The sequence below is a fragment of the Candoia aspera genome, chromosome 2 (genome assembly GCF_035149785.1).
Source record: "Candoia aspera isolate rCanAsp1 chromosome 2, rCanAsp1.hap2, whole genome shotgun sequence".
In the NCBI taxonomy this organism is placed as follows: Eukaryota; Metazoa; Chordata; class Lepidosauria; order Squamata; family Boidae; genus Candoia; species Candoia aspera.
Genome location: NC_086154.1, coordinates 2,346,746 through 2,366,252, shown reverse-complemented (window position 1 = coordinate 2,366,252; position 19,507 = coordinate 2,346,746). Strand labels below are relative to the sequence as shown.

Here is a 19,507-nt window from a genome sequence, read left to right as displayed (position 1 = left end):
CTCCCCCATCCAGAGCCTCCGATTCCGCCTCGGGGGCTGGGAGCATCTCCGTCCCCCTCCCCTCTCTATTTGGGATACCCATGTGGGGCAGCCCCATGGGCTCTGCCGGGGTCCCCCTGCTGCTGCTGCTGCTGGTGGGGGCGCTGTGCCGGATCGCCGGAAGCGAACGGGGGAAGGAGCCTCCCGGTAAGGGGGGGGCTGGGAGGGGAGAGGGGGCTGGGCGGGTTCCCCTGATGCTGGGGGGGGGGGGGAGAAAAGGGGCTGGGACCCCCAGGAGGGACTTTGGGGCAGGGGCCGAGGGCAAGAGAGGGGGGAGCCTGCAGGAGCCGCGATCACCACGTGGTCTCTGCCCCCCTCCTTACACCCCCCCCAGGAGGACGGAGAGGGACGTTACGCTGCGAGGGTCGTGGGCCAGGTGGGGAGGGGGTGGTGGGAAGGCAGCCGAGCTGGGACGAGACAGAGCCGGGGCCCCTCTCTCACCCCCCCATGGCTGGACCTTCCGGGGCCTCAAAAGTTTGTTGCATTTAAAGAGGAAGGAGAAGGAAAGCGAAAGGGAAAGAGGGAAACTGCAGCATTTTCATACCGAAATCCGCAAAATCCAAAAAGCCGTTTGAGAAAAAAGTGCATTTTGGCAAAAGTATTTTTGCTTCACCAGAAGCTTGTTTTTCTTTATGAATCTCCATTTAGAGGCACTTCAGGTTAGGCAGGAGTTGAACTTGGACCCCTTGTTGGGGATCCTTTGAGTTGGGAAAGTTCACCCAGCCCCACCCCCCCATAGCAGACTCAGGGCCTGGAGGGGAGGGGGAACCACGGGGGGCGGGGAACTGAGGGGGGATCTGACTTGCTCCTCCGAAATTGGATTCCCCAAAACTTTCTATTTTGTGAAGGGGGCTGGAGACCCTCCCTGTAAGGTGGTCTTGGGGGCCTGCCAGGATGGGGAAGGGCCAGGGGAGCCCAGGAGCATCAGTCCAGAGAGCCTTATTGTGCCCCCTTCCTTATTTCCCTCCCAAGGAAGAGGTAGAGGGAGGTGTGGATATTACTGCTGCACCGGTTGAGCTTCTGCCTGCCTTTCTCCACCCTGGGAGGACGGCGGAAGTTCACCAGCAAGCTCCTCCCCCTCCCCCCTTTTCCTCCCCCTCCAGACCCCCAGCAACTCTCTGTCTCCCCCAGGGAGCCCGACTGGGACCCACACGCTTCCCCCTACCTCCTCCAGGGGGCATCGTGTGGGAGCGACAGCCCTGTGGGGTGGGCCACTGGTGCCAAAGGAAGGCATTGGAGCTTCTCCTCCTTGGGCAGATTGGGGCCTTCCTCCCACACCCCCAAGGGTGGGACATTGAGGGATTGGGCGGGGGTCTCTCACAGCCCCCCAGCTCTCCCCCAGGGAGCCCCATCAGGAAAGTGGAGGGGGCTAAAAAGGCCCTCCTGGCTCCCCCTCCCAATGGGCCCTCCAGAGGCCATCCATCGGCCTCCGTAGCAGGTCTCCGCCCTCCCCTCCCCCTCCCTGCGTGGGTCCCCCCTCCAGTTGCGGCCAGGAGCGATGGGCCCCGGAGTCCCTCCTGACGGCCTTCCTCCTCCTCCTTGCAGCCCATTTCCTGGTTCAGTGGAAGTTCGAGTGCCACTTCCTGAACGGGACGCAGCGGGTGCGCTACCTGTACAGGAACCTCTACGACCGGCAGGAGTTTGCCCGCTTCGACAGCGACCTGGGCAAGTACGTGGCCGTGACCGAGTTCGGGCAGCCCGATGCCGACGCTTGGAACCATGATAAGGACCGCCTGCAGTTCCAAAGGGCCACTGTGGATCGCTTCTGCCGGCACAACTACGAGGCTCTCCAGGGCGGCCCTGTGATTGGCCGGAGAGGTGAGTCCGGGAGGGAGGGAGGGGCTTCGGGGGGGGGAAGGATGCCGGGACCCCCCCTTCCTTAATCCATTAAATGTATGAAGATTCTCCCTCATGGAGTTTTCCCGCCTGATCGGGCGAGTTTTAGAGAGCAGCTGCGGGAAATTTTGGTTCTTTGTGGGTTGCAGTTTTTTGGGGCTCCTTTTGGGCTACGAAGGGGCGTGTTGGGCTATCGAAATTTTGGGCCTCTGGCAGCCCTGCTTTGCTCCTCCTTTATTCCGCGCTCCCAGATCTACGGAATATCCCTCTCCTTCCCGGGATCCAGACTCTCTCCCTGCCCGGAATCAGGGATCCCTTTGATCCCCTCCGGGAAAGGGCCCAAAGATGACTTTTTGTGGGGGGGGGGGAAAACCCAGCAACGTCTCCCTCCTCCCAAATAGATCCTTAGCGACCGATCAATCGATCAAAGGGCCTCCCGGTCCCCCTTTCCAGCCAGGAAATGTTTGGCCTTTTAGGAAAGAAATCCGTTTCCAAAGGTCTGAAAAGGGGGATTGGCAAGGCCGTTTCTTTCGCCTGTCCTTCTGCCCTTTCTCTGGACATTTTCCTTCTTTTCCTTCTCTTTTCTTTGTTCAGACTTACTTGGAGTCTGGCAGCTTCTAAATCCAACAATCAAAGAAACAAACAAATAGAGGAAATGATCTAGAAATTATACTTCTGATTCCGTGTTTAAACCAAGATGCAGACCTCAGTCCTACGGAATGGTTTAGGGACTTTTCCCCCTGCCTTGAGAAAAGCCTGGTTCAAAGGCTGAGAAACATTGTTAGGCCAATCGAAGCCACGATATGTCAGCTGAGAGCAGGGCCCACTCCCCCTTGGCACTTAAGGGGTTGCCTAGTCTGGCCATGGAGCGTCTGCCAGAAACCAGCAAGGCTCGGAGAGCACCAAGGACCCCACCCTTGCTTGGCCAATTTTGGGGGCCTGGGAGAAAAGCCCCCCTTGGAAGCACCTTTTTCGTGACAGACCCAGCTTCCCCTTCAGCCGAATCACTTCCGTCTCATAGCTGGAAAGTTCCTGATTTGGGGGCAGAGTTTAAAGAAACCCATTAAAATCTTGATTCTCTCTCCCAGATTTCTTGCACATGGCCTAAATTAATTTTTGTATTTTGCATTTTTATTTTTATTTATTTATTATTTACATTTTTATTTGTTTATAATATAAATGATATTATAAAATAATATTTTATTTATATTTTATTTTTGGTCTCCCCCCCAAATTCCCCCAAAGGACCACCAGCAAGGATCCGGCACAGCGCAAGATCCCCGAGAAGCTCTTCCGTCCATCTGGCTCCGAAAGGGGAATTCAGAACTTGTTAGTCTTCTGAGGGGGGATGAATCTTCCCTGAGAGTACTTGGGCAATTGAGAGAAGTGAACGGCTACCCCTGATGGTTGCTCCTTTGCCCTTTCCTTGCTTTTTTTTATTGCCACTTTTGTTTCTTGGATAGTTGTAGGTTTGCTTAGTATATGTCCACGTTGGGCATTAAAATCCTTTGATAACCAACCTTTCAAGATATTTCTTCAGGGCAGCTTCATCGATGTCAGCCATGGAATATAATTATTTTGAAAAAGCTGCCAATTCTTCCATGATTTCTGATCGTTGGTGTAACAATTGCTGATCTTGTCTGCATTTCTTTCTTTTTTCGAAGCTGAAAGGCTGGGAAGTTTCCTGGTTTATTCGCATATTCAAAGTTCTTTTGTTTGCCAATTTTATTTTCTCTTGGAATTCTTCCATTTCCAGTAAATTAGCTTCTTGCCATTCTTTCATCAGGTGTCTTTTGGGGTTACGTCTGCACTCGTATTTTGGCATCTAATTGTTCCTCCCTTTTAGTGTTTTCTCCTCTTTGTTTTGCTGTCAGTTTAATAAACGGCCGCCCATATACCCTTTCCTTGTTTCCCAAAAGGTTGTGTCAGAGATTCCTGTTTACTTTGGGAAAGAAATGCAATTCCTCCTGGCATTTCTGTAGGATGGCGCCATGAGGTCGCAACCCATCATTCGTCCCCCATCTGAAAGGAGGTTTTGCTCCAGAGCACCACGCAAATAATATCGGATCATGCTCCGTGAATGTCCTTGGAGGGATTTGCCCCTCGTGAATAGGGGGCGTTAAAGTCTCGGAGGCCAAACAGGCGTCTCTTCCGGAGTCGGACGGATGCCTGGCGGGGAAGATGTTCCGGCCTCTCTCGGTTGGGTTTTGCACTGTCCAAACGTCCATCGGGGCCAGTCCGCATTTCCTGCCTTGAGACAATCTATCTAAGTTCAGACCTGAGAGTCCACTGGTGTCTCCAAAGACAATATTTCACCTTCTTCCAATTCTGTTAATTTTTGAAAAAATCTTGTAGAATTAATCTTTGCTTTTATTTGGTAGAGGCCAAGTTTGTTATTTTGTCTTCATTCCGTAATTTAAAAATTAAAATCCTTCCTGCTTTTGGCCCTGCTGATTCTCCCACGTCCCTCCTTCTCCTCCTGCTTCCCCCCCAGCCAAGCCCACCGTCACCATCTCCCCCACCAAGGCGGACCCCGCGGACCCCAACACCATCCTCCTCTGCACCGCGACGGGCTTTTACCCCCTGGAGATCGACATCCGGTGGCTGAAGAACGGGTGGCCGGAGAAGGAGGGCGTCGCCTTCGGGGAGGAGCTGCAGAACGGAGACTGGACCTACCAGCGCCAGGTGATGCTGGAGACCCGGCCTGAGCGGGGGGATGTCTACGCTTGCCAGGTGGGGCACGCCAGCCTGGAGGCCCCCGTCACCGTCCAGTGGGGTAAGCCCCTCCCTGCCCTCCCCTCCCTGCCCTCCCCCTCTGGGGACACCATCCTGCCCGAGAAGGGGGCACCGCTGGGGCTGGCAAGACCCTCTCTGAGTGCAGAGCCAGAATGGACCCCCTGGAGGAAGCTGGCCCTGATCCTCCTCACTCCGGGCTCCTTCTCCCTCTCCCTCCCCAGAGCCACGTTCCTCCAAGTCTGCCAGGAGCAAACTCTGGACGGGGGCCGTGGGGGCCGTGCTGGGGGTGGCCTTCCTGGCTGTGGGGCTCTCCCTCTACCTGAAGAGCAAGAAAGGTGAGTCTTTGGGGCTGGATAAGGAGAGATGGGGAGGGGATCATGTAGGGGAGGCATCTGATCAAGATGGCATAGAAGGTCTTCCTGGACCCCCCCAGTCCCAAGGCTGGTGGCCCCACCGAGCCACCACAGATCCTCCGATGGCACCAAACAGCCATAGAAAGAGGGAAATGCTTGGGGGGATCCCTTGAGGGCATGATCCTGAGTAATCCGTTGCCCAGATTGATCAGAAATTTCTTTAGAAAGCTTTATTCTTGGACAGGCTGTAAGAGTATATAATGCAACATATTATGGGCATGATCCTGAGTAATCTGTTGCCCAGATCAATCAGGGCCAGATAGAAGTCAGCATGGAGGGTTTTCCTTAGGAAGCGTTATTCTTGGAGGGGCTGTAAGAGAATAAAATGCAAAGTATTATTGGCTGTCAATTGAGAGTGGGACCCCGAAGTGCTCCAGACCTTTTTCAGTTTTGGTTGTCTCTCTCTCTCTCTCTCTTTCTTTTCAGCAGCCTCCATCCAACAAGCCAATTAGGGATCAATTCCATGTGGGCAACGTCATGCTGGAGCCTCCCTTTGCAACCCCTCAGCTGATCTCAGACCCCGTTCGAGTCCCGGGAGATAAGAGTGGGAGGAATCCCTGGTCCTTTGCAGCCTTTTCCTCCCTGAAATGGGGGGGGGGGATTCTCCCTCCATCCGGTCCCTGCCCATCAACCATCCCCCTGCAGTGTGGGCCTTCCTGGGGGGGCTGAAAGGGAGGGGGAGGGGAAGCCCACCCCATGTTTTTTCTGCAGACTCTCCAAAAAGAACTTACCTATATTTAATTGAAGGTTTTACCATATATTCTTGAGGGACGCGGTGGCGCTGCGGGTTAAACCGCTGAGCTGTCGATCAGAAGGTCGGCGGTTCGAAACCGCGCGGCGGGGTGAGCTCCCATTGCTAGTCCCAGCTCCTGCTCACCTAGCAGTTTGAAAACATGCAAATGTGAGTAGATCAATAGGTACCGCTTTGGTGGGAAGGTAACGGCGTTTCGTGTCGTCATGCTGGCCACGTGACCCGGAAGTGTCCTATGGACAACGCCGGCTCTAACGGCTTAGAAACAGAGATGAGCACCAGCCCCTAGAGTCGGACACGACTGGACTTTACGTCAAGGGAAACCTTTACCTTTTACTACTATATATTCTAATTTTCTCTCATATCACTTTTTTTACAGCACTCATGAGTTAATCCTGCTATTGCTTCCTGCTGTCAGATGCAAAAGGATGTTTTTTTCAGGAGCTGATGAATTTCTGCCTTTTCTGCAACCCTTGAAGGATGGAAGTTCGAGGCGGTGGGTTGGCGAGAGGAGAATTGCAGCCTGGACCTTCCCCTGCCAAGACCCACCAGCTTCCTTTCCTTCCTCTTTTTCTTTTGAGGGAGGGGAAATGGGAAGGGGAGTAGAGGCCATCTAGTCTGTCCCCAGGAACTCTTGGCCTGCCTGTCTCTCCAGACCCCCCAACCTCTCCTGCTCAGCAGAGACCCCCATTCAGGGCAATGGCTGCAACCATCCACCCCACAGCCCCTTAACCTGAAATCCATCTGGCGGTTGGATCCCACCGGATCCAGAGAGATCCCAGATGCTCTGTGTACTGAGATCCCCCATTCCTGAGAAGTGATCTCAGGGATCAACTGCTCTCTGCCAGCAGAGCCCCAACCTCTTTTCCCTTCCTCAGATGACCCCTCGTTTCTCCATCTCTCCCAGCCTTGAATCCACAGGAGCTTCAGCTACGTTGCGGTTCCCTCCGAGTCAATTCCCTTCACTTTTATTTGCTATAAAACAATAAACTTTAGACTATAAGAAAACCCTGGAATCATGTGGGCTGATGCTCTCTGAATAGTGTGATCTCAGCTCCATATTCCCTTGAAACCAGATGCCATTTGATTAATTCCCTCCATCCCGAATTTCTGATCCTCCGTTTGCTCCCCTCCAAGAGGGATGGGGAGGGTCTGCAATTCCCCCCCCCCATCAGAGGCTTCTCCCGAACTCAGTGGGGAGGAATCAAGGTTGCATCCCCAGGGGCCCCATGGGGAAGGGCCCCATCCTCGGATTGACCACTTGATGGAGGGAAGGCGAAGAGGGGGTCAAGGAGCCACTTTCTCAGTGGGGGTCAAGAGGGGGGCCCCTGAAGGGATTTCTGAATAGGACGGGTGTGGCCAGCGATGAAGTAGGGCAGATGAACCCTCATTCTAAGTTTCTGTCAATGAACTCCCGCAAAGCCCCCCGTTCCTTGGGGGTCATGGAGTTCAGGTTCGCCTTGGGCAATTCAGCCCCTGGTTCCGCTTCTGCAGCACAGTCCGGTTTCCTGTGAGGAGGAAGCTGGTTAGACTCCACTTCCCCAACACCTCCTTTGAATCTCTGGATTGCGTGGGAACGAGGTCGCTCTCCTCTCCTCCCACTTCCGCCCACACTTCGGACGCTGCGCCTCTTAGTTCAGATTCCACCGTCCGTTCTTTCGGGGTTAACCTCTCACACATTCTGTCCTTAAAAGTTAGATCCCCAGTCACCCAATTCACTTGGGGATTTTGGGCTCGCAACCAAACTAGTCCCGGTACCACAGGCTGATCAGAAGCAGGGGCCAACCTGGAAGTCTCTTCGGGGCTCCCTGTTCGCCTCCGAGCCACTTCGGTGCGGTTCTCTGCTGGGCCTCCTTTCATCTCCATCCCGTCGAGTTGAAGGGAACCGATGGGCTCCTGCAGCTTTCTCAGTCTCAGTCTCAGCCCAGTCACGGGGGGATGCCTGAGGCATCTGGTGCACCCCCAATCCAGCAGGCCCGCCAGAACCCTGTTGCCACTGTCCCCCAATGTCTCTATCTGTCGCTTCGCCAGCATTGCCGGGCAGTTTCCGCTCACCATCGGAGCTTCGCGCCCACCCAATTGACGCTGTCCTTTGGCGCCACTCAGAACAGGCTCACGTCGTGTCCCGCTGGCTGGAATTCTTCTCAGCTGAATCTCCCCCTTCCGATAGGACTTCGTGAGTTTTTCCCTCCATCATGGTGGCTGTGGCTCCCTTGGGCTTTGCCCCCGGGGCCCCAGCGCTGCTTTCCCCCACCTTGCCCTTCGTCGGGGTGGCAGATTGCGGGCAGCTGGCGATGCGATTACCTTCCCTGCCACATCTAACGCACTGCCCCGGCCTGGACTGTCGCTCCTTCGCCTCCCACGACTTACGGGCTCCCCGTTTCTCTGGTGGAGGGACCGGTGGCGCTGGCCGCTTCCCTGTGACTTGGGCTTGCTGCTCTCTCTCGACGCGGATTTGCACGGCTTCTACTTCGCCGGCCAGACAAATCCATCCGCTTATGGTCCTGGGATCTCCCCTTGCTAAAGACCACTCGAGGATCTCCCGGTGCAGTCCCCCTTGGAAATATTCAAACTTCAGCTTCCCGGCCGGCCTTCTAAATTCCAGGGCAACCTCCGAGGCTGACCGGTTTCCTTGTTGAATATACGGCAAGCTTGTCTTGGCCTTCATCTTAGAGAGGGGCCTTCAAATCGATCTCTCCGAGCGCTCATAAAACGCTCGAAGTCCGTCGGCTCCGGAGATCCCGAGTCGTGCATTTCCGCCAACCGTTCTGCTGCCTCGCCTTCAAGGTGGGTAGAAATGTACCGCATCTTGGAGGCTTCAGTGGGAAAAGACCCCTCACACTCTTCCAGCAACCCCCTCACGTGGGTCAGGAAGCAGGCCAGGCTTCTAGGGTCCCCGGCTAGCTTCACCCTCAAGTCTCCTGTGCCGAGGGGTCCATCCGTGTCCGGGGCCCACCTCGCTGCTCCGGCTGCGGTGCCGTTGCGAGGGGGGCGAGAGGGTGCCAGCTGGGCTGCTCCACGTCCTCCCTCGGGTTGGATTCGCCGCTCTCTCCCCTTGGGGATGACTGGCCTTTTGTCGCTGTGCTGGCTGCCACCCCCAGGCTCAGTTTCCGAAGAAGCTGCTCAACTGCTTCCCGTAGGTCGGATATGCGCTCCTCCATTCAACTCGCCTCCTGTTTCGCCTCCTCCATCTGCTGCCTTGAACTTGACCACATGGGGCAGGGGCCCTCCTTGCGTGTATTTGCCCACCGGTCCGGATCCCTCTCGGCACCTCCTCATACGTCCAGGGACCAGGCAGCTGCCCTGGACCAAGGTGCACTCTTGAAGCTGGTGGGGACGTTCTGCTTGAAGCCCCGCTCTTCTGGTCTCCCCGCGGTCTCTCGTCTGGTTGAGTTTGTCGGGGACCTGTGCTTCTCTCCCTCCTCTGCCCAATTTGGCGAGATGGCCTCTGGTGCTGAGCACTCTCGTGCGCTCTGGCCCGAGTTTGCTTCCCCTTCCTCTTCCGCCCCTTCTCCTCCTGACACCGGAGGGGTTCCTTCAGGTTCTGGATATGCCGCCTGTGGACCTTCCTCGGTAAACTCGGAGTTTTGGGGTACGGTTGCTATAGTGACTTGAATCTCGCTGTGTGCCTCGAGCCTTTAGCTATTAAATGAGAACTCCTTACACGAGTCACTTAGGCAATGAAGGAATCTTTACTGAAGCCAGTGATCCGCTGCACGTCGAAGATTCGAGTGAAGGGAGCCTGCAGAAGCAGCAGCTTAAATCCTCAGGATTTCCCCTCCTAAGCAGCGGTCCACGGCGTGCCCCCTCCTCTCCTTCCCTCATAGTTTTTAGCTCTCCTCCAGCTGGAGCCACCCAACTCGAGGGCCTTGTGCTCCGGTCTATCCTTGGTGCTGAAATGCTCACCTCAGTGCGTTGATCCTCCCAGCCTGTAGGTGTCGCAATTGCACATTAAGAAAGCCTCCCCCGTTAGCCTTCTCACCTACTCGGCAAGCCTGGCGGTTTCTCCCCATGCTCCTGTCGCCCTGCTTGGTGGACTGGCGGGAAGAAGCTCCTTCCTGGCGCCGTGGCAGGACGTGCAATCCTGGCAGCCCCTTCGGGAGCAATAAAACGGTCGTTTCGCCTTCCACAGCTGTGGTGAACATCTGCCTCCCCAACTGAGGGCAGATCCAGCACAGCGTCCCGCCTCGTTCTGGTGGTCAAACAGTTGTCATGGAGACTGTAACCCAGGGTGACGTTGGGCAGAAGCTGGAGTCCTGGTTTATCTCCTTGATGGCGAAAGGAAGGGGAGGATGTTCCAGAAGTATGTGGATGCTCTCCTGCCAGTACAGGAACAGCATGCGTGCATCGCTCATTTCATTCACGTAACACGTTGAAGTTCTAGCAGTACTTTTACCCCAGAACATTTTCCAATAAGAAGCACTTGATCTGATTTCAGGAGTCTGTTTTTGACAAGCTGGACGTAGAACCCCAGCCAGGAGCATCAGGGCAATCTCTCCCCGCACTCCACCGCTCGTCCCTTCTAAGGCTCCTAAAACACCTGGCTGTCCATTGAGTGTGTGGGGGTTGCAGAGTTGGCTTGGAGAACACCCTTGTGCATGCATTTCTGTGTGTGTGTGTGTGTGTGTCTGAGAGAGAGAGAGAGAAACAACAACAACAACAACAATATCATTTCCAACTTTTATTCTCTTCCTGGGAATAAAAATGATCCCCATCGTCCTGGGACGTTTAGAGCCCCTTCTTCTCCTTCCTTACTGGAGTTCAGTCTCCCACTTCCTTCAGGAGGTCCTGGCAGCACAGCCTCCCCTCCTCTGCTTTCCCAGCTGTACAGACGCTGCGGGGAGAGGGGGCTGAGAGGGCGTGGCTGGCCCAACGTCGGCCGAGGGCCTCCCGGGGCTGCAGATGGACCCGAGCCTGGGTCGCCCCCCTGCCAGCCCATCGCCTTGGCCAGGGCAGCGCAGTGGACTGGCGCTCGGTCTGGACAGCAGGGGCCACGATCCAAGAGTCAGCAACCCCACAGCCCCATTCCAAGGCTCTTCGTTGTGGACATAGACCTGGATTTCAGAGCTGGCCGATAGTTTGTAAAGGGCACAAAAGTGGTCTCCTCTGCAGAACCATCCGCTCTTAGCCCCAAATGTCCGACTGATCTTCATCGTGGGTCCGATACCTCCAAAGCATTCCCAAAGTACTCAACGGCTTTACCCCCACTTTGCCCAGCCAAATCTTACTATTTTTGTGCCACGCTCAAGTGCAGCAAATGAGCACTGAAGCCTTCCCTCTGTCCCCAGCTTTAAATGTCAAGCACTGACATTTGATGCAACCCAACTTTTTATAGGAAATGTGGTCCTCCTTTGCTGCAGAAGAACCGCATCTTACAGAATGTGCTGTCTGCAAATGGAAATAACTTAATCCACCTCTATGTTCCATGAATGGTCCGTGAGAGAAGGTTACAGGATGGCAGTCCTGGTCTTTGATGATTCTGCTTTAGCCTGGGAAATGCAGGGAGGTAGAGACTGTGTTCTCCTGATGCCAGTCTGTCCCACTGTCAAGTGTCTAAATGTCCCTTCCACAGGCAATGTGTCATGCGCTGCCTACCGCTGAGTGAAACACAGACACTGTTTAAGGAAAAGCAGGTTCAGGTTTATTTCAGCGTAGTGCTAGACAAGAAAAAAGCTGAGAGTGAAGGGAGCGCGCCGGTGCGGGGTTTAAATACCCCGCGCCGGTCAGCGCCCCCTCACTTTGGGTTGTGTCATCCCCCCTTAGTCCTGCATGCTTTCGTGCCAGTAGGTGAAGGGTTGCAGGGCCCCTGCTGGTGCCCCGGGCCTCGCCCATAATCTGTTTCTTCCTTCGGCCGGTGATTGCTGTCAGCTGGGCGATCTCCATTGCGCTTTGCTGACAGCTTCAGGTGTGCCTCGGGATCCGCCCTGTCTTTGTCTTTCCTTCATCCTCTTTTGTGTCCTGATGGCTGGATCATCCGGCCGGGGTCATTCCCTTCTCCTCGGGGTCTGTGTCTGTTGTTGTGCGTGCTTTGCTTATCTTAAGTCCCTTCCTCTCTTCCTAGGTATTGTCATGTGTGCCGTTGTGCTGATGTCTTCAGCTCAATGGCACTCATGACATACTGCCCCCCGTTCGAATAGTGCCCCCCCCCCGCATTCCGGTTTTCTCCGGGAGAGCTGTCAAAAATTTTTTTTTTTTGAATTTCCCGCCGGAGTGTTTTCGCCCCTCCCCCTGTTCCGCCCTCTACCTCGTGTCCACCTTTTGGGTGTGTTCCGAGTGTGCATGCCTCGACCACACCCTGGGAGTGCGCATGCCCCGGCCACACCCTGCTTGTTTGTGCTCAGTTCATCGTGGGAAGAGGCATGGCTGGTCGGGTGCTTTTCAGCTCCAGGTAGGAACCTTATCTTTTTGTATTGTGAGATTGCCATTGTCATGTGTGCATCCTGGGCATTGCCCCCAGGCTATGCACTGGTGACCAATTGTCACTCCCTAGTGGGCCCGGGGCGGGGGGAGGGTGAGTCCCGGGGGGGAGGAGGTCTACTCAAGTCGTGGGCTTGGGGGGCCCTTTCCCCTGGGGGCGCGGCGGGTGGGGGGGGAGGCCCGCGGGGGGGTGTTCAGGGGCCGGTTCGGCTTGGCGCCCCTTTGGCTTGTCGGGGTACGTCCCATGGAATGCCCGGGTCAGGTCTGGTGCCTTGACGTGTTGCGCCGCCACCCATTCTGGGTGGGGGAAGTGTTTCTACCTTACTAGGTAGTGTAGTGTTCCCCGTTGACGGCGAGAGTCGAGTATGTCTCTTACTTCGAAATGTTGTTGGCCATCGATCATCACTGGGGAGGGCAGTGGCGTGCTTGGGTGCCATCGAGAGGTGGTTGCAGGTTTCAGGATGCTGGTGTGAAGTACCGGGTGGAGTCTCCATAGATTGTGCGGCAGGTCCAGGCGTAGTGCCACCGGGTTCACTATCTGTGTCACTCGAAGCGGCCCAATATACTTAGGCCTCAGTTTTTTCGAGGGTTGAGGTGACTTCAGGAATTTGGTGGATAGGTAGACCATATCCCCTGCCTGGAACGTCGGTTGCTGGAGCCGGTGCTTGTCGGCCTGCTCTTTGTAGGCCGCCTGTGCTTCCTTCAGCGCTGCTGTGATTATTGGCCACGATTCCGCTATCTTCCGTCCCCAGTCACTAGCGTCCACTTGGGGTCCCGGGGGTTGCGGTAGTTCCGGTATGGGTACGAAGTCGCGCCCAGAGACTACTTCGAACGGGGTTTTCCCCGTGCTCGTGTGGACGGCGTTATTGTATGCGACTTCTGCGAATGGGAGCAGTTCGACCCAGTCGTCTTGGTGGTAGTTGGTGTATGAGCGTATGAATTGTTCCAGGGTGGCATTGAGGACCTCTGTGGCTCCATCCGTCTGGGGGTGCCAGGCCGTGGATAGGGCTTGTTGGGTCCCCGTCAGTTTTAGGAAGGCCCGCCAGAATTTCGAGGTGAATTGTGTGCCCCTGTCGGTCACCACGCGTGCGGGACATCCGTGTAACCTGTACACGTGTATAAGGAAGAGTTTGGCTAGTTGCTGGGTGGATGGGACCGATGAGCAGGGGATGAAGTGGGCCTGTTTCGAAAAGTAGTCTTTCACCACCCAAATGGTCATTTTCTTCTGGCTGGGTGGGAGATCTACTATAAAATCCATGGAGATTTCCTCCCATGGGCGGGAGGGCTCCGCCACCGTTTGTAGAAGTCCCGGGGGCTTACCTGGTGCCCGTTTGGCCATGGCGCATGTCGGGCAGGACGCTACATAGGCTTTCACGTCCCGTCTCAGCGCGGGCCACCAGAATTGACGTCATGTTAGATGCAGGGTCTTTAGGAACCCGAAGTGTCCCGCTTGCTTGGTGTCGTGTGATCTGCGCAAGATCGCCTGGCGTTGTGAGTCCGGGACATATATTCTGCCTTCCCCCCATGCCAGGTCCTGTGCCATCGTCACCTTGTCGGGGTTTGCTAGTAGCCAGGGGTCAGTTTTGAGGGCAGCAGTGAGGTCCGCGCGTATACCTCCTGGCAGTTGCGGGTGGCGCCGTCTGGTCGCTGGTTGCCCTGCCGTCGGTTGCGACGTGGGGTTGGGCCGCCTCTGAGCGCCGCTCCGGGTGGTCACAGCCATCCCCAGCTGGGAGGCGGATAGGACCATCCCGATCATATCTGGGGCGGGCTCTTCATCTTGGGGCAGTCGGGAGAGGGCGTCAGCCAGGAAGTTCTTTTTGCCCGGCATGAACTTCAGTTGAAAGTTAAAGCGGCTGAAGAATTGGGCCCATCTGACCTGTTTTGGGCTGAGGCGTCTGGGCGTCCGGAGGGCCTTGAGGTTCCGGTGGTCTGTCCAGACCTCGAATGGTTGGGTGGCTCCTTCTAGTAGATGCCTCCATGTTTCTAGCGCCAATTTTACTGCGAAGGCTTCCTTCTCCCACACGTGCCAGCGCCTTTCCGTCTCCGAGAATTTCCTCGACAGGTAGGCGCATGGCTTCAGGATTCCTGTGTGGTCCTTTTGGAGTAGGATGGCCCCCAGGGAGAAGTCTGAGGCGTCGGCTTGGACCACGAACGGCCGTTCTGGGTCCGGGTGCGCGAGGATTGGCTCCGCGGTGAACAGCGCTTTCAGCCTGTTGAATGCGGTTTGACACACGGGAGTCCAATTCAGTACTGTCCCTGGGTTCTTGGCGCGCCGTGTGTCCCCCACCCCTTTAGTTTTGAGGAGGTCTGTTAGGGGGAGGGCTATCTCCGCGAACCCCCATGCGAATGACCTGTAGAAATTCGCGAAGCCGAGGAAGCTCTGGAGTTGGTGCCTGTTACGGGGGCGTTCCCAATTCACCACCGCCTCGACTTTTGCGGGGTCCATCTCTATGCCTTCCCCGGAGATTCGGTACCCCAGGTAGTCTAGGCGTGCTTTATGGAATTCGCACTTAGATGGTTTGGCATAGAGTTTTGCCCTTTTTAGCTTCTCGAGGACTTGTCTGACTAGGGTTATGTGTTCCTCGTGCATCTGGGTGTAGATGAGGACATCATCTATGTAGACCAGGACTCCTTTAAACAAGTGTTCATGCAGAACCTCATTGATGAGCTGCATGAACACCCCCGGGGCCCCAGCTAGTCCGAATGGCAGCACTTTGTACTGGAAGGCGCCTAGGGGGCAGTTGAACGCAGTTTTCCATTCGTCCCCCTCCCTGATTCGGATTCGGTAGTACGCCTCGCGAAGGTCCAGCTTGGAGAATACTCTGCCCGTGAACAGGTGGGCAAGCATGTCTTTCACGAGGGGTAGGGGGTATTTATTGGATAGGGACGCTGCGTTGAGGCCCCGGTAGTCGGTGCAGAGCTGTAGGGTGCCGTCTTTTTTCTCCCGGAATAAGACGGGCGCTCCGACCGGTGAGCATGCTGGCTCTATGAAGCCCCTATCCAGGTTTTTATCGATGAACTCCCGGAGAGTTGTCATCTCTTTCGGGGTCATCGAGTAAATCTTCGGCCTGGGTAAGGGGACATCGGGAAGCAGGTCAATCCTACAGTCCGTCTTGCGGTGGGGGGGTAGTTGATCAGCCTCCGCCTCTCCGAAGACCTCTGAGAAGTCAGCGTATTGTTCCGGTAGGTCTTCTGGGGTAGCTATATTGTCCTGGGTTGCCGCCTCTGCCCGTCCCACTGTGGGGTTGGTCCTGCCCGCTGGAACTGGCGCCCGGTACGCGCCGTCGTCAAATTGGAAGGTGCGGGTTTTCCAGTTGATGCGAGGGTTGTTAGTCGCGAGCCATGGTATTCCCAGGACTACGATGGGCCGCCCTATGTGGGTTACCACAAACGATGTTCGTTCGGTGTGGGTGCCCATTTGTAAGGTGACCAGCTCGGTCTGCATCATGGCTGGTTTCCCTCCCGCTGTTGAGCCGTCCAGCTGGTAGAATGCCAGCGGCGTGGGGAGGGGGAGGCAAGGTAGGTCGAGCTTGGCGACTATGTCGGGGTGGATCAGGTTTTTGGAGCACCCCGAGTCCACTAGTGCCGTGGCCGTGGTGGCTCTGTTGCCAACGGAGAGCTTGATTGCCCTCATTATTATGGAGCTTTCGTCGCTCTGTCTATGTGTTTCGCGCCCCTGTCCCACCACCTGCCTCGCGGCGCGGGCAGGCGGGGAGCATTTCCCGCTGGCTGGTCTGGGGCTTCGGCGTCCTCCCCCCCCAGGTAAGCGTCCCAGCCTTCGTCCGGTGTCGCTGTGGCTCCGGTCATCCGGCGGTGGGGGGGCGGCGGCGGGTTGGTTGGTTTGAGCGTCGGTTTCAGTGCGGGTTTGGGAGCGCTAGCTAGTGTTCGGTTGGAGAAGCAATCTGCCGTTTTGTGCCCCATTTTTCCGCACCTCCCGCAGGGCCCGCAAGTAAACTTCTTCTTTTGATATGTGGGACCGGCCAGCCCCAAGTGTGGCGCGGGTACCTTTGGGCTGGTGTTGGTTTTGTCCTCTGTCGTTGCCATTAGGAAGGTGCAGTGCACGTGTTCCGCTCTCCCCACGAGGTGGATCCAGCCTTGCAGAGTCTCCGGGTCGTCCCGGTAGAGTGCCCATTGGAGTACCTCACGGTTGAGGCCCCTTTTGAACATTTCTAGCAGGGTGGTCTCAGACCAGTCGGTGATCTTCCCTGCGAGGGCTTTAAATTCGAGGGCGTAGTCCGGGACAGTTCGTGCGCCCTGTTTGAGGCCTTGGAGTGCGCTTTTGGCCCTCTCCTTGGCTAGCGGGTCCTCAAAGTAGTGCTTCATCTCGGTGATGAAGGCGTGGAAGTCAGAGAGGGCGGGGGAGTTGGACTCGTACATTTGGACGTACCAGTCCGCCGCCCTGTCTTGTAGTTTGATCGCCACGGCTGCGATCTTGTCCGCTTCTGAGTTAAAGGAGTGTCCGTGCCGCCCCATGAACTCCCTGGCGTTCGTGATGAAGAACGACAGTTTCGCGGGGTTCCCGTCGAAGAAAATGGGGAAGTCCTTTGGGGCCCGGGTGTTCGGTGAGTCCCCTCTTCTCGCTCCCCGACCCATGGATTCGTCCACCTGGGGCGCTTGCTGGTTAGCGTTTGGCCTATGGGGGTGCCAAGGCCCGCTCGGGGTTTGGATCAGGGTTTGTGCCTGCACGGGAACGTAGTTGTGAGGCATGGAGGACATCAGCGATTGCAGCGTGGTCCCGAGGTCCCGTAGTTGGGCCTCCATGGCCGCGAGTCTGGCTTGCGTTTCTCAGTCCGAGGTCCGCACCGCAGCTGTGGTCGGACCTGTCGGCGTTTCCGTACGGTTGAGCCACCGGTGGGGTTCAGGCGTTCCTTTCCGCTGGTCAGCTTCCTCGACTTGGAAGTGAATCGGCTGGTTTGCCTCTCCATCCTCCACCACGCTTGCTGCAGTTGGGCTGAAGCTCCACGCCTGTGGCTGGGGTGTGATGTGGGGCGGGGGGGGTTCCGCGGGTCTCGGGAGGTATGATGTTCCTTCCCGTGGCCGGGACGCCTCCGCCTCCGCCTCCCTCCGGGGTTGGAGCTGAGGCTTGGGGTGGGCCGGGAGGGTGTCCGTGGCTCCTGGGGTCCGCATTGCCTCTGGCCTCGGTCGGTCCTCCTCCTCTTCTCGCCGTGCGGCTCGGCCGCCCTGGCCGCGACGCGTCGGCTTCATCGCCCTCCGCTCGTGTTCTTCTCGCCGTCTGTTCCTCCTGCGGCTCGTTAGTGTCCGGTGGGGCTTGGCGAGGCTGAGTTTATGAGACTCTCAGCTTTATGTCATGCGCTGCCTACCGCTGAGTGAAACACAGACACTGTTTAAGGAAAAGCAGGTTCAGGTTTATTTCAGCGTAATGCTAGACGAGAAAAAAGCTGAGAGTGAAGGGAGCGCGCCGGTGCGGGGTTTAAATACCCCGCGCCGGTCAGCGCCCCCTCACTTTGGGTTGCGTCATCCCCCCTTAGTCCTGCATGCTTTCGTGCCGGTAGGTGAAGGGTTGCAGGGCCCCTGCTGGTGCCCCGGGCCTCGCCCATAATCTGTTTCTTCCTTCGGCCGGTGATTGCTGTCAGCTGGGCGATCTCCGTTGCGCTTTGCTGACAGCTTCAGGTGTGCCTCGTGATCCGCCCTGTCTTTGTCTTTCCTTCATCCTCTTTTGTGTCCTGATGGCTGGATCATCCGGCCGGGGTCATTCCCTTCTCCTCGGGGTCTGTGTCTGTTGTTGTGCGTGCTTTGCTTATCTTAAGTCCCTTCCTCTGCTTCCTAGGTATTGTCATGTGTGCCGTTGTGCTGATGTCTTCAGCTCAACGGCACTCATGACACAATGATAGGGAAAATGTGGGAGCTGTAGTCAGACAGATAGGAAAAAGGAAGAACTCATAGGCCTTTCCGTGATCTTACCCTGAAGAACTTGCTCCTGAGGCCTAGCTGAGACCTGCTTCTTTTCCCTTTCCCCTTTTAGCCTTTCTGAAACACCAGAGAAAAAGTCAGTTCTATCTGTCAAAGTTAGAAGGACACTTGTTGAAACCGTATGATTGAAACGCAGCAGTTCCTGCAGAAATCACACCACCAGTGAGATGGCCTCCTGGCCTGCGATGGCTTGGTGGGTCTACTCCATCCCACTCCAAAGCCAAGGGACATTTGGCCTTCTGTAGCCCATAGGCTGCACGGAGCAGAATCAGGCTCAGAATCACCAGGACCATTTCTTGTGTGACTGAGAGAGTCACCTGCACTGAAGCGGCTCTTCTTACTTAGAGAGAGGCACCATGACAGGTCCAAGATCTAATGTGGTTGGACTGAGATTTTTGTGGCTTTAAAAATAGAGGGGCAGCCCAGACGAGATCCCGCACCTGAGAGAGAAGAGGCACAAGCTCTGAAGCTCAGCTGGCACAGAGGACATCTAGCATCCAGATTTTTTGATGCAAGGCAGCCCTTTGATTGATTTTCAGCCTCATGTTTATGCCAGTGGCAATGCTTAGTCAAAATCCCTTGAAATTTGGGATAAGGGGAAAGATAAATCTCCATATGTTTCATAATTATAAAGAGAAATATCTCTCCATCTCAGGTTAGGGAGATGTTTAGGTGGTCCTGCATCTTCCGATAGGACACAGTTTGCCCACCTATGAACTTCCTTATGTGGAGTATTTAGGTGGTTGCACAACAGCATCGGAGGATCCTGGATGGACAGTGTTATCTGGAACCCTTCTGGTCAGGATGCAGGCCCCTATGTGGGACAGAAATGGCATTGGTCACTCTTCTAGGTAACCTCTAGCAAGAGCAAGGAGGACTTCTGGGGAGGCAGTGGTGGACAGAAGACTGCTCCATGAAGAGCGGAGCTGATGGCTGGGGTGGAAGGAGGAGCCCGTGAGGGGACTGACTCCTCAGAACTCCCCTCCGAATTAAGGGGGGTGCAAGGTATCACGAACGTCTCATTTGCGTCTCCCTATCGAAAAGGTCCGTAACTCCTCTCCTCGTTAAGCCCACCTTTTCTCCAGGGCTGTCAATATACCAATCTGAGGTCCAACGTCATTGTGTCCCAGTCTCCAGTTAAAATGTGGCCTTGGAGGAATTCTCTTACGCTCACCCACAGCATTCCTATGCCCCCCCCCAGTTTTGCATACCCTCAAGAGCAAAGAGAAAGGAAGAAATGGTGCTTTTTTTAAAGTGATGGTCCATTTCTATCATGATATGAAAAAATGGGACTTGGTGGGTGCAGGGGAGCAGTTCTTTGTTTTAGGAACATCACCAGGTCAGAGCCTGTTTGCCAGATTTATTAATTGACAAGTTTGGAAAA

General features: G+C 55.8%; 1 protein-coding gene across 1 annotated transcript; it reads left to right on the top strand.

Annotated features, from left to right (window-relative positions):
• The first annotated feature begins 87 nt into the window (after positions 1-87).
• On the top strand, positions 88-5,137 carry LOC134488812 (H-2 class II histocompatibility antigen, E-S beta chain-like). The gene is made up of 4 exons (XM_063291150.1): positions 88-186; positions 1,585-1,857; positions 4,370-4,651; positions 4,833-5,137. The coding sequence occupies exons 1-4, from the start codon at positions 96-98 to the stop codon at positions 5,135-5,137; spliced, it is 951 nt and encodes a 316-aa protein (XP_063147220.1). The 5' UTR covers positions 88-95.
• Positions 5,138-19,507: the final 14,370 nt, after the last annotated feature.

Coding starts and splice junctions, on each gene's coding strand:
- LOC134488812 (XM_063291150.1), top strand. CDS start 96: ATGGGCTCTGCCGGGGTCCCCCTGCTGCTGCTGCTGCTGGTGGGGGCG. Junction 187..1,584: donor ACGGGGGAAGGAGCCTCCCG/GTAAGGGGGGGG, acceptor TCCTCCTTGCAG/CCCATTTCCTGGTTCAGTGG. Junction 1,858..4,369: donor CCCTGTGATTGGCCGGAGAG/GTGAGTCCGGGA, acceptor CTTCCCCCCCAG/CCAAGCCCACCGTCACCATC.